This window comes from Buceros rhinoceros, unplaced genomic scaffold, assembly GCF_000710305.1.
Source record: "Buceros rhinoceros silvestris isolate BGI_N320 unplaced genomic scaffold, ASM71030v1 scaffold17057, whole genome shotgun sequence".
Lineage (NCBI taxonomy): Eukaryota > Metazoa > Chordata > Aves > Bucerotiformes > Bucerotidae > Buceros > Buceros rhinoceros.
In genome coordinates, this window is record NW_010424163.1 from 18,524 (window position 1) to 30,693 (window position 12,170).

Genomic DNA, 12,170 nt, shown 5'->3' on the forward strand with positions numbered 1-12,170 from the left:
AATCTCTGCTGGATTTGTAATCAATGTTCTCTTCCAAAATACTGAGTTCCTATAAATCAAGCAAGTTGGTAAGATTCTGGACGGATCAGTCACAGAAATACTCTGAATTTTTTCTGGAGTTCCTAAATGGAGATTTCTTTAAGAGTTTTCGTGTATGAATGTCTGTAAAATCTTAAAGCCTCAAAACTGTAGTGGATTAAAAAGCTTAGGTAACTTTTCAATATGTAAAGCAAAGTGGGTTTGTTTTCAAAAGAGAAACACTGTTTTACTGCAAAGAGAGAGGCTGCAAAGTCTGTGTAAGATCTGTGGGTTATTCTTCATGCCAGTAATATTTGCTTAGTTTTTATTAATATGATTGCTAGTTTTAATTTATCTGATAATACTTTTAGACAAGGAGCGATGGCTAGTAATTCAAATTTAGGGTTGCAGCTAGAGGTTTTTAAAATCAGACATAGAGCTTTTCAGGCTGACTCAGATCAGCCTATTAATACGCTCTGGATCTGAGTATCAAATGAGAATATTTATAGAAGAAAACAACACATGCAAGTGCTTGAATACAGTTCGAAAATTCTGCAACAGCCAGAAAGTGACACCAAGAGAAAGTGTATCTTGTTGTCGTTTGACTGGCACGGATATTTCCGATGTGAAAACTCGGTGACCTTTCCCGTAGAGCAGGGAGCGCAGCGATTAAACCTGTTGGGTTGCGAGTCCGCAGGCTCAGGAACAGCAGTGGCTATTTGGGCGGTGTGCAAAGTTTAAAAGGAGAACAATGGCTAAGAAACAAACATTCCAATTACCCGTGAATGCCTTGACAGGTTGCTGTAACTGCTTCCCCAAGTTTGTATTAAAGCACAACTCGCAACTGGTATGTTTGCACGACAAAGAAAAATGCCCTATAATAGCCCAGTTGAACTAGATGAGCTGTGAAGGTCCCTTCAGCCAAAGCACTCTAGGATCCTGCTAGTTTAGTTTCCTTGCGGTGTATGAGTTAGCAGTGCTACCACTGAAGGTTGTGTAATTTTAATATTGGTTAACAATGCATTTCAAAACTCAGACAAGTCTTTGTATCTTACCTCTTTATAGATTTTTCTATGTAAAAAACTACTGACCTAATATAGTGAATGAATTTGTAAGATAAATATTTCATCTCAGTGAATTTAATTTCTGTATAAAAACCTGTTAGTGTTTCACTGTCTTTTCTCATAATAATCTGGGCCAAGGCTGTAATGTATTTTTTAATATGTATATTTGAACAAACTAGGCCAAGTACATTATGACTTATTCATAAGCATCTTAAACTGTTCAGTAGGTAAAAGGAAAATGCTAAATTGTTTGGAAGTACCTATGAATTTAAGGTAAATTCATTTTATTATATTCTTTTAAGAAATACTAAATTCCAGGTAGTTCAGCCTCTTAGGCAGAAGATGCTGATTTAAGATCTGCTATTCTGTGGAAGTTCTGATGGGGTTGCCACCACTTGATGGCTTTTTCCAGCACAAAAAAAGGAAATGGGAATGCTGATTTATAAAATACTGACCTAATGAATTGTTGATGGGGTTTATACAGATGGCAACTGTAATACGAACAAGTTTTATGACAGAACTACAGAAGAGGTTCCTGGAGCAACTGGATCATTAAAAAAGAGTATCTGTTAAACATTATTCACTCTTGGTTCTGAGTTAATAAAGTGAGGAATAGTTACGTGAGACTTTAAGTATAGAGTGATAAAACAAATTCCCGCATTTCTATGGTGTGTGTTTTATCCTAACTAGATGCAATTTACTGAAATAAGGCAATTTAATCAGTATTTAGTAAATTTGTCACTTGATATTGTAGATTCTTTCATCATATTTCACTTTAATCAAGAAAGGTAACACCTGTGGTTTATTCACAAAAGCTGCTTTTGTTAAATGAACACCCGCAGGCCATGAAGCAATTACATTTGTTGCTTGTACCAAAGTGGGAGGCACTTAAATAGACCTTAGCAGGGATAGATGAGAACTTGCAGACTTTATTCTTTTGTCCAGCACCGAGATTAGTTCTTATCATAGCTCAAGAAGGAAGCCTCTGAACTGAAAAGAAAAGATGGGAATGATTTAAAGTTCTTCTTAAGTTTGAAACTTTGATATTGCTGGAGGTGATGTGAATACCTGTGACCTTAGGAAAGTTCAAACTTCATCTACTCCCAGCTGATTGTACACACTGATGTTCTTTGACAAACACAGACTGCTTGGAATTCCAGAGGGAGAGATTACAAGAGATTCATCTTTATAATTCTCCACTTACTAAAAATCCCTATTTAGCCATCTTTAGTACCTCCCTACTGAAGTCCCCCAAAATGACAAACCAAAAAACCCCACCAAACAAAACCACCACCCTAACCCATAAAAGCCTATTTTCATCTAGTGGGGTTGGGGGTATTTTTGAGGCAGATAATTCAATCTGTTAATTTTATTTGCAATGTATTAGGTTTTTGGTATGCCAGTTAAAGCAGCGCATGCACCTCATCTCTTGATTTTGATGTGAGATTACTGACAGATGAAAAGAACATAATTCTGTGTTGATTCCCCCCCCGTATGTAAGTAATGTATTTATTATGCTAGTAAGTCTGCCTCAAACACCTGACCTATAATTCAGTTTTGCCACTTCAACCACACCACTAAGTAAACGGCAACAGCCCTGCAAATTTAGCCAGTTTGCTCTGGTGAAAGATGCTTATTTATCCGAGCTGAAAGAGAGGAAGCTGCTGCTGCAAGCTCAGTTTTACAAGGTAATTGTGCTCTTGTGGACTATCTGCCGCTGTACTAGAGCCCTCAGAGCCCTGGAAGGGAGAAGGGGGAAGAGTCCCCGTCTGAGCAGTGTCCTGTATTCTCATGCATATAAGCTGCACCTCGGATAACCAGTTCTGCCTGAGAACTGCTGCTCCTTGGAAATAAATCCTGAGGTAATCTGCACAAAACCAGAGGCACAAGGGCTGCTGAGGCGCAGTAGTCTGCAGAGGACCAGGGGCAGCGTGTTTCCGTGTGAACCTGCGCTGCTGGCAACTGCTGGGTTTGCAAGTGACCCACTAGTTAGTTATGTGAATATTCAGTTGTCGGGCTTGGGAGACTTTCACCTCTTGCTCCTGGCCTATGGGTAAGGCAGAACTGCAACACTGCCCAGCCCGAGGGAAACGCTTTTGGCACTCTCATCAGTATTTTTGCTACTCACAGTCTTTCTGTGCGTAGTAGCGGTGACCGTGTTTCAGTTGTACTCCTTAGATACAGTTAATTTTGTACAGGTCCATGACCTGTAGATACCAAAATGCAGCACTGTGAACTGTCAAGCAAGTGGCTTTCCCATTGCCGTGTGGGTTTGGGCAGTAGCAGCCCGTGGGGGTGTAATTATATTCTTACTGCAGGTACACGGTTTCAGGAGTTATTTTTTTTCTTTAGTTAAAAACGTATCTTACTCCCAGCTACGGTGCTTGCATAGCTTTGAGGCGTTTTGGAGTGGCTCCTCGTTGGGCAAAGGCTGATACTCCAAGTTAACTTTATTCAGTGTGAGAAATCCCGCGGAAATCAGTGGCGGGTCTAGAAAGAGTTTGGTGTATAAACCCTTGAAGGATTCTGGCTTTAGCCTTTGTTTCAAAGGGGTGTAAACGACCTTTTTTCCCCCTTTTTTGTTAATTAATGATTACAGCCTGTCACCAGTATTTGGTTTTACATTTTCATGTAATTCATGTGATTTTTTTTTTTTTAATGCTTGTCTTAATTCTAAGTTGTAGTGAAGTGCCTAGATGATGGACAGGCACCATATTACACTGTTATCTCCAGATGAATCATACAGTTTGACAGTACTCTTAAAGACAAATTTAGAGGTAGAGGGTCCCATCACACCTTCCATGGAGAACTCTGAAAGTTACCGTAAATGGTGAATTGCGAGCTATAGGAATATACTTTATTGCAAATACGGTTTTAATGTGAACTACGACGGTCCTGTCTAGACAGGTAATTAGTAGAAGGAGTAAGTGATGTGCCACAGCTGGCAAAGGCACGCCAGTTTTTATACTTTTGGAGCGTGGAGGAAAGCTGGGAAGGTCTAGAAGTGTTTGGATATGCTCGTGTGTGAGTGGATCCGTATTTCACATACTAACAGATGAGCTTCATGTTTTGCCTGTGATTGGGGAACCCCAGAAAATGTGGGAACCAGTGATGGAGAAGGGAAGCAGGTAGTGTCCTGGGTGTGAAACAGCAGCACAGTGCGAGAAGTGATGCTTTTTCAGAAACGTGAAATGTTAATGTGGGTTTTTGGTTTTTTTTTCATTAAAACCCTTCCTTTCAGAGTAATTCATGCTACTCTTTTTTGTATATGTGGTGGGAGCCTTTCAAAATGACACGACTTGTCATGCATGAATTGTAGTTCTGGTGGATGCTGGACAGGATTTTACACCAGAAAGGTCAAAACCCCGCTTTGCGTTGTAATCTGCACCCGAGAAACAAAGTGGTGTGAGATGTGGACTCGGTGACTGCTTTAGGTGGGTACCCTGCGAGTGAGTGAAGAGGAGTATCCGTCTCGACTAACAGCTGCTGCTGGGCATTCTGCATGGGCTGCACACCACGGAATTGTTAAGGAAAATGGGAAAGGCAGTACATTCTCAACTGGAGACCTATCAAAAACACATCCACCTGGATGAGATGTATGTTAGACACAAGGCATTTGACTCTGGGTAGAATTTTGAAAAAATGTATTTTAAATTGACTTCTGGTTGGTTACTTTGTTTGCAAAGCTGCTTGGGTAGGAGAAGGGCCAAAGTCATCCAGCTGAACCCAACTGGCCTTCCCAGACAAAGCTCCTGTACGCACCTGCCAGCCATCTGATAAGCAGATGTGGTGGCAGACGAGACGGATGTGGAAGTCCTGTATTGAAGGACTGGGAGAACGAGAAGTAAAGGCTCTTGGCAGAACTAGATCCGTTTGTTTTAAACAAGGCAGCACTCCTTTACACAGGAGACTGCGGAAGGAGATGCTGTCAGTAGGTTTCAAAAGGGTTTAGACATACTGCTGGTCTGCACAGCTCCTCATACAGATTCTAACACGAGGAGGCAGGACGCGTGCCCTCTGACACGCCTGAGCCGTGGGTACCAGAGAGGTGCGGGAGAGCTGCCAGAAGAGGGACAGGCCCGCATGGGCTTTCCACCATGAGTGTCTGTCTTTGCCACTGGCACAAACTATTGGGCCTCAATCCGTAGCTCGTACCTTTGCGCCAGCTCAGCAAAGGGGCTCTGGGGCGGCTGCTGGCCTCACACCCACCTCTGGCAACAGGAGCATGACCAAGCGAGAGCCTCAAAGGCTCGTTTAAAGACACGGTTCCGCACCAGAGTTACCTGGCCACACACCTCGGAGTACCCACAACTACGCTGCGCTGCAGTTGCCGCAAGTGCTTTGCTGGGGGACCTGGTTTTGATCTTAACGGTTTACACTCAGACCTTACTATGCGAGTAGTATTTTGTTTTGTTTAGTATGTCCATCCGTGAATTCTGTGTATGTAGGCTATTGTATTTATGGGTCCATGTGGCTTATTTCTAAAACATTAATGTTTATACAGCTAAAAATCTGAGTTCCATTTAATTTTTTTTAAATTTTGTTTCCGTATCTTTTTTGCCTCTGAATTGTGGGCATAGTAATGTTTCAAATACATATTTAGTTTTGAAAAAATGTATGTTAGCTTAAAATATATGTTAAATCTTATGTAGATTGAGAATATGTAGCTACTTTTAAATTTTCAGCCTGGTTTAGAATTTTAGAAACAAATATGGTTAGAAAAATAATTATTGAGTATTTTATTTGGTAACATCTAAAAGATTATTTATATCTATCTGAAACCTTTGTGAAACATTTCAAAGTCGTGCTGTATATTCCAAGTGGAAATCTTGGTTTAAGAGTTACTGTAGCAACTTTTTCTATATGAGAGCTTTATGCTCCTGCTTCGGTAACTAATACAGCTATGTTGCTATTTCTCATTTTGTCAGAGTCCGTGAATGCCGTGAATCTATGGTATGTAATACAGTTAATGCATAATATATATAGGCAATGAAAGGTCTTTGTCATATACTATAAGGTCACCATCATTAATTTTCAAATTATGAAAAGGGATTTGCTGTTTTGCGATCATCATTATTGCAATATAATGTGTTGTGGATTCTGCCTGCACATAGAATGAACTGTGATCTTAATTAGAACTTTGACAAGCCTACTCCGATAAAATGATGAGATTATTCGTAATTGATGTCACAATCAATTACCAGTTAGTTCATCATGAATCTACTAACAGGTCTAGCCTTGGTGCTGGCCCCAGGATGTTGATGAGTGTGTGGCTGCCCTGTTCATGCTGTTACTGCGACAGGAGGGCAGATTTTCAGTCAACATCCTAATGACCTCTTTTGAAGTCTATTAAATTAATGACCCTGTCACATTGGTCTAACCTCTTACATCTTCATTTTGGATTTTTTGTTGCAAACTATTGGTTTTTGAGCACATGATAGAACAGATACTTCGGAGCACTCCTCCTCATCCCTCCCAGTCTGGCACTGTGTCTTACTAGATTCAATAAAAAATTAGTTCATTATAGAGCCATGAAGTACAGAAATTGGAAAAGATACTGTAAGGCAAACTATGCTTAATACCATTCCATTCTATTTTCCTTTTACATTTTGATCTTGCTTATAGGTGCCTAAAGGACATGTTTGGTTAGAAGGTGATAATCTCAGGAATTCTACAGATTCCAGGTGCTATGGACCTGTTCCCTATGGACTGATAAGAGGACGCATTTGTTTTAAGGTATATGTACTTAGAGTATCTCAAAATAGTTGCATTAATACAGTTTTAATGCCTGCGTATTAGCTATTAAAACCTGCCTCCTTAACCGTCTGGCCAAAGGAAATGTAAAGGATAACTCGGAAACACTGGCCACTTGCTGAAAGGGTAATTCAACAACGGTGGGGTTTTTTTGAGGGAGGACTTGGGTTTTGAGCAGCACTCTTTGAGCAGTCCCTGCGGTAAAAACGCACACGCATATACACCCTACTGCATGGATGGACATGACACCCTTAGTTTGATTCTTGCCGCTGCAGAGTGGTGGAGAAGGCAGCTCCATATTTCACTGTTGTAATTTCAGAAGTGTGGTTCCATAGTTCAAACAACAAAACAGAGGAGGTTATCTTTCTGAGCCTTGCAGAACTACTTCAGATGGGTAGACTGGCCTTCCTGCTTTCTAAAGTAAGCCTGTGAAAAAGCCTGATCAGTAAAGTCAAATCTGTGCCACTGTAATTGTCCACCACATTTTTAATAAAAAAATGCTTTGAATTAATATTGCATTGTATAAACCTCCATAGTTCCTTCTCCCTTTCTTTTAACAATTCCACAGCTTTATTTCACACTAAATTACTTTTTCATATTATCTTTATTACTAATTTATTCATGTATGAAAAAGAAGAAATGACCACAATTTCTTCTCCATAACAAGGGAGTATGTTTTATAGACTTACGCACCAGCCTTTAGAAAGCCACATTTAAAATGGAGCCATTCTGAACAAGAAAAAAAGGTTTTGAAAACTGTTCTCCATATATTGCAACACATCCACCAAAAAAAAATTAGCACAGCTGTATGACATGCCCAGGGAAGGTTACATCTTTCTGTTCCAACCAAGTTGTATATACGTAATTTGCAGGTTTTATGAACTTAGGACTTTTAAAAAACCTTTGTAGTTCCTGAGGATGATCACTAACAGTTTACTAAACCTCAGATACTGTGGCCCCCTCAGCCCCAGCGTCTGTCTGGTCTCTGTCCTTTCTCGATAATGTTTGCTTTCAGTTCTTCCCTCGTGTTCACCGAGTGCTCTCTGTTCCTCCTCTGTATTGTTCACCTTACTGTGTACACCAGAGGAAAAAATGCTCACGCTGAGGAGGGCTTCTCCCATGACCCACGTTTTAGCTTGGATTATTAACTGCTAAAATACAAATGGTGCTGGTATGCTGAAACTCTCTAGTAAGAATGTGGTAATAATCTAACTGACAGGAATTTCCCCAGCTGATGTGCTAGTATAGTAATCAGCGGGTTTTCTACTTTGCCTCTTGGCAAATAACGTGTATATTACGAACGTATGTGTATGGGCAGCCATAATTATTCACCGTATCTCTCCACAGCAATAAAAGTTTCCATCTTGCACCCCAACAAGGAAGATCTCTGAGAGACTTTAATGAAGCGACTGACAGGACTGAACCCTAAATTTAGCAAGCAGTAAACTCTATAAAATGAATGGAACTTACAGACAGATATTACATGTCGAAGTACTTCAGGACTCCAGAATATTGTCTGTTTAAAAAGATAGTATGCAATCACTTGATACTTAATCAGAATAATTATTTAACCAAATTGTATTGTAGTCCTTTTATGATGGTGCGTAGTGATGATTAACAGCTTAATGAGATTTAAGTATATGGTGCCTAACAAAAGGAAAAACGAGTTTACTCTTGAAATGAGTGTCTATAGTATGGGTTGTTTATGGTACTCCATGTCAAAACACGGTGATCTTGCTCTTTGTTGTGTGTTGCTATTGAACACTACAGGGAAAGGCAGCAGAATACAGCTGCTCCACAAGGTCGGAGTGAATTAGTAGACCAGTGGCCAGGGCTTGGGAAGTCCCAGTCCGACAGAACTCAGGCTTCATCCTGTCCTAGGTAGGATATCCTGTGCATTCCCTGGACTTAAGCTCCAGGTCAAAAATAGACCTGTGGTGTATCTTCAAAAGAGCTAGTTAGCCCCATTCCTCCCCCATCCATCAGCTCAAATCTAGGCCAAACCAAAGAGGGCAAGGGGAAATAGCTGCTAATTGGAGTAGCCAGTTTGAGCGAACAAGTCACAGCAACTTCTGTCATAACTTTAAAAGTCTTGGGAATGACTACACACAGTGGCATGTCTTTGTTTCACAGAGAAGGCTTGTTCCATCTCCCTTCCAGTCGTGAGTGTTGTTTCGCACATCCTCTCCTGCATGCAGACTAGATAAAACATAGCTTTGCTTCTAACCAAGACCACAACTATTCTTACGTTGTTGGTTCGTATCTCTCTAAATTTGTGTGGAAATTAAAAGAGCTCACTGGATAATACGTATGTAGAGACAAGATGTTACCTCTGCATTTCTGTGTATCAGCAGATGCTCCTTATGCTCTTCCCTAGCTGCATGTGCTAAAAAAGATACATATTTTCTAAGCTATTTGCACAAGAGGGCTTTGAGCCTTTCAGCTCCACAGAACCTGAGGTCCTGAGAATGACTCATCCTTTGCTCTTCCCACGGGCAATGTGGCACAGTGCTGCAAGGGGCCTGACAGAGGCAAGTCTAGGGAGCTTTGAGCAGGGCATGGTCTCTGTCTAGCAGGAAGCTGATGCCTCATCTTGGCATGCCCATCCTTAACTGCCTCTTCTGCCATTGTCTTTAGTGCTGGGGACAAGTTGTGGGGTTTAAAACACTGAACTTGGGCATTGTGCCTGCTCTTTTAAACTGAGAAAATTACTTTTCACTCCACACAGAAAGCAGCCAAGGTTCCTTCTGTGCTGTGGCTGTTCCATGAACCCAGTTAGAGAGCTAGTTGCTGTTCCTGGAAGGTGACTGCATTCCTTCCTTAAGATCAAATTCTAAAGAAAAATGAGCAAGATAGATAAACATCATTCTGACAGATGCTTTGGGAACAAGGTAGTGCATCATCTTCCTCTGTCTAGGTAACTTCATCTTCAGCAGCAGCTGTTAGGTTTTTATGGGATTAAAGCCCATCATCTCTTTTCCTTCTTCCTGCTGGTCCCCTTGTGCCATCTTTGAAAGAACATGAGACACAGGCAGTCAAGGCAGACAAAGGACAAAGTATAAAAGAATGTCCATGGCTCCCTCTTACTTGTTTTTTGCATCCAAGAGCAGCTTACGTGCAGTTAGTCAGTGTTCAGAGGAAAGTACTCCTGGAAGCATTCACAAGTATGAAGAGCTATATAGTTAATTTCTGGAGAGAAAGTTTGTTCTTACTGATGAGCATCATTCTCTAACACTTGTGCCTGGTTGTGATTTGTGCTCCTTCCTTTTCCTATGTAGTAGTGCCCTTCCCTGAGAAGCCTCTTGTCTGAGCGCCCCTGAAGGTGGCAGGCACTCCACCCCTTTATACCATCTGCATGGTATAAACTTACGTATAAGCCTCTGGAAATTTTTTCTAAGGTTTGGTGTTTGCATGGCAAATGCCCATCTTGAAAATATGAATGTATACCTCAACTGCTTTCACTGGGAGGTAATGTTTGTGCTATTCTTTCTTCTCCTACATGGATCAAAAATACAGATTTTTTTTTTTTCTTTTAAGAGGTTCACAAGCTAGAAAAATTTGACTTTGAAAGATTTTCTAGGAATGTATTTTTTTCAGCCTTGGAAATAATGTAATTTGTGACTCTCCATAGCAAATCATGCTGTGTATAAATTATTGTCATCTCCAGACACTATGGAATGAGTCCTCTGAGAGATAGTATTTATTACTGTCGTAAAAGAAACACACAGGTGAGAAAAGTTCATACATCCTTTCAAACAAAGAGCTAAAAAATTACACAGTATATGAAACAACAATTACAACAATAAGTGAAAATACTGAACTTTGAGTTGTGATTAAAATCTCTTAACTGTATTTTGTTTTACAGATATGGCCTCTGAATGACTTTGGATTTCTACGTGCAAGCCCCAATGGCCATAGATTTCTTGATGATTAAAAGATTTAAGTGACTATTGGCCAGCTTTCATAACATTTTCTACTAAAATCCATGGAACTATTTTTGTTTAGAATAAACACAGGAATTACTTGACAAAGATGTCTCTGAGATTACATCTAACTTGAAAGAGGGAATGATATACTGCTGTCATCAACAAAACTGGTATGCCTCTTACTCCTTCCTCTGGCTGTTCACAGTCAGTGCTTGGATTCATGAGGAAGTTGTGGTTCTCGCTACAAGCCAAGGTTAGCGCCAGCTGTTGATGGTAAGGGCACGAGCACTGTTACGTTGGCACACATCAGCTGGGCCTCCATTAGCGAGTGGCGTGCTGGATTGGAAGGGAGAACGCAGCAGTGGGGTTCTGGACCTGCTAGTCATTTTTATGTGTTTTGTCGGGTTTTCCTTACACTGGCTCTGGTTTGGCCCGGAGGACTGTATGCCCTGGAGGGCCAGAGCACAGCTTCCTGGTTAGTTTTCACCTAAGGAATAAAGACTCATTTGTTCAGATGATGGACAGAGTCAGTTCAAAATGTGCCCCTGCTCCAAGCTGAAAACAGATGCACTGTTACCGTCCAGTGCATAAGCAGTGTTAGAGTCTCTGCCACCTCTCCCCAAGGCTCAAGTCCTTGTGAGGATTTAATGAAGTTCAGTATTTAGCAAAGAAATAGAAAATGTTCCTGTCTCCCATTAACACACCTTACTCTTCATTATCTTCAAAGCCTTCTCTCCTGTGTGCCTCCTGATTACGTTCTGTCACCTGAGCTGTTAAAAGCATTTAATGTAAGAGGTAGGGCCCGAGGTACGGTGGGTAGAGAGAAGTACTCTGTTGTTTGCTGGGACAGAGATGTCATGTAGAACATAAGATCCACTCCAGTTGTACAGAACTTAGTGCCCTGCTCTGGAGGTTTTTAATCACTAGCTCTTCAGCTGTGGAGGGAAAAAACCCTGCCTTGTGTCTGCAGAGCTATGGTAGCAAATGGGCACATTTCCTTTCTTAAGCCTGTCTGAACCTGTTCTTGTGGTGCCCCCCATTTCTTTAACTTGTATTTCTTTAGCAGATGCTGTCCCCTGTTTGTCCAGTCTTTTAAAAAGTTTGAAACAATCATTGAAGGATCTCAATAACAAGTGAACATGTGTCACAACAAACGAAAGATATGTCTTTGGTTTCACTCTTGAAGACAGTGTAATTCCCACCACATCGACAGAAGAGAGTGTAACATTGCTCATCTGCCAAAAAAGAAAAAAAAAGCCTTTAGTGCTTGAGAAGAATTAAGAGTTTATTTTGGATTTTCTTCACAAAGCTGCTTTCAATAACAAATGACCTCCCACTGTTGGAGTGTAAATATCAGTTCCTGTGCTGAAAAAATAACTATACTCCTACAATATTTCGGTGACTGTGA

The 12,170-nt window shown here is 40.8% G+C and overlaps 2 protein-coding genes across 2 annotated transcripts in view; one reads left to right on the top strand and one right to left on the bottom strand.

Annotated features, from left to right (window-relative positions):
- Positions 1 to 10,867, top strand: part of IMMP1L (IMP1 inner mitochondrial membrane peptidase-like (S. cerevisiae)) — an 18,345-nt gene extending 7,478 nt beyond the window's left edge. The window contains exons 4-5 of the mRNA XM_010140694.1: positions 6,708 to 6,818; positions 10,702 to 10,867. Coding sequence (XP_010138996.1) covers positions 6,708 to 6,818; positions 10,702 to 10,770 — 180 coding nt within the window. The 3' untranslated portion in view covers positions 10,771 to 10,867. The remainder of the gene's footprint in view (positions 1 to 6,707; positions 6,819 to 10,701) is intronic.
- A 1,005-nt stretch (positions 10,868 to 11,872) lies between these two features.
- DNAJC24 (DnaJ (Hsp40) homolog, subfamily C, member 24) overlaps positions 11,873 to 12,170 on the bottom strand; it is a 33,968-nt gene continuing 33,670 nt past the window's right edge. Inside the window, exon 4 of the mRNA XM_010140695.1 lies at positions 11,873 to 11,997. Within this exon, the coding sequence (XP_010138997.1) occupies positions 11,873 to 11,997 (125 nt within the window). The remainder of the gene's footprint in view (positions 11,998 to 12,170) is intronic.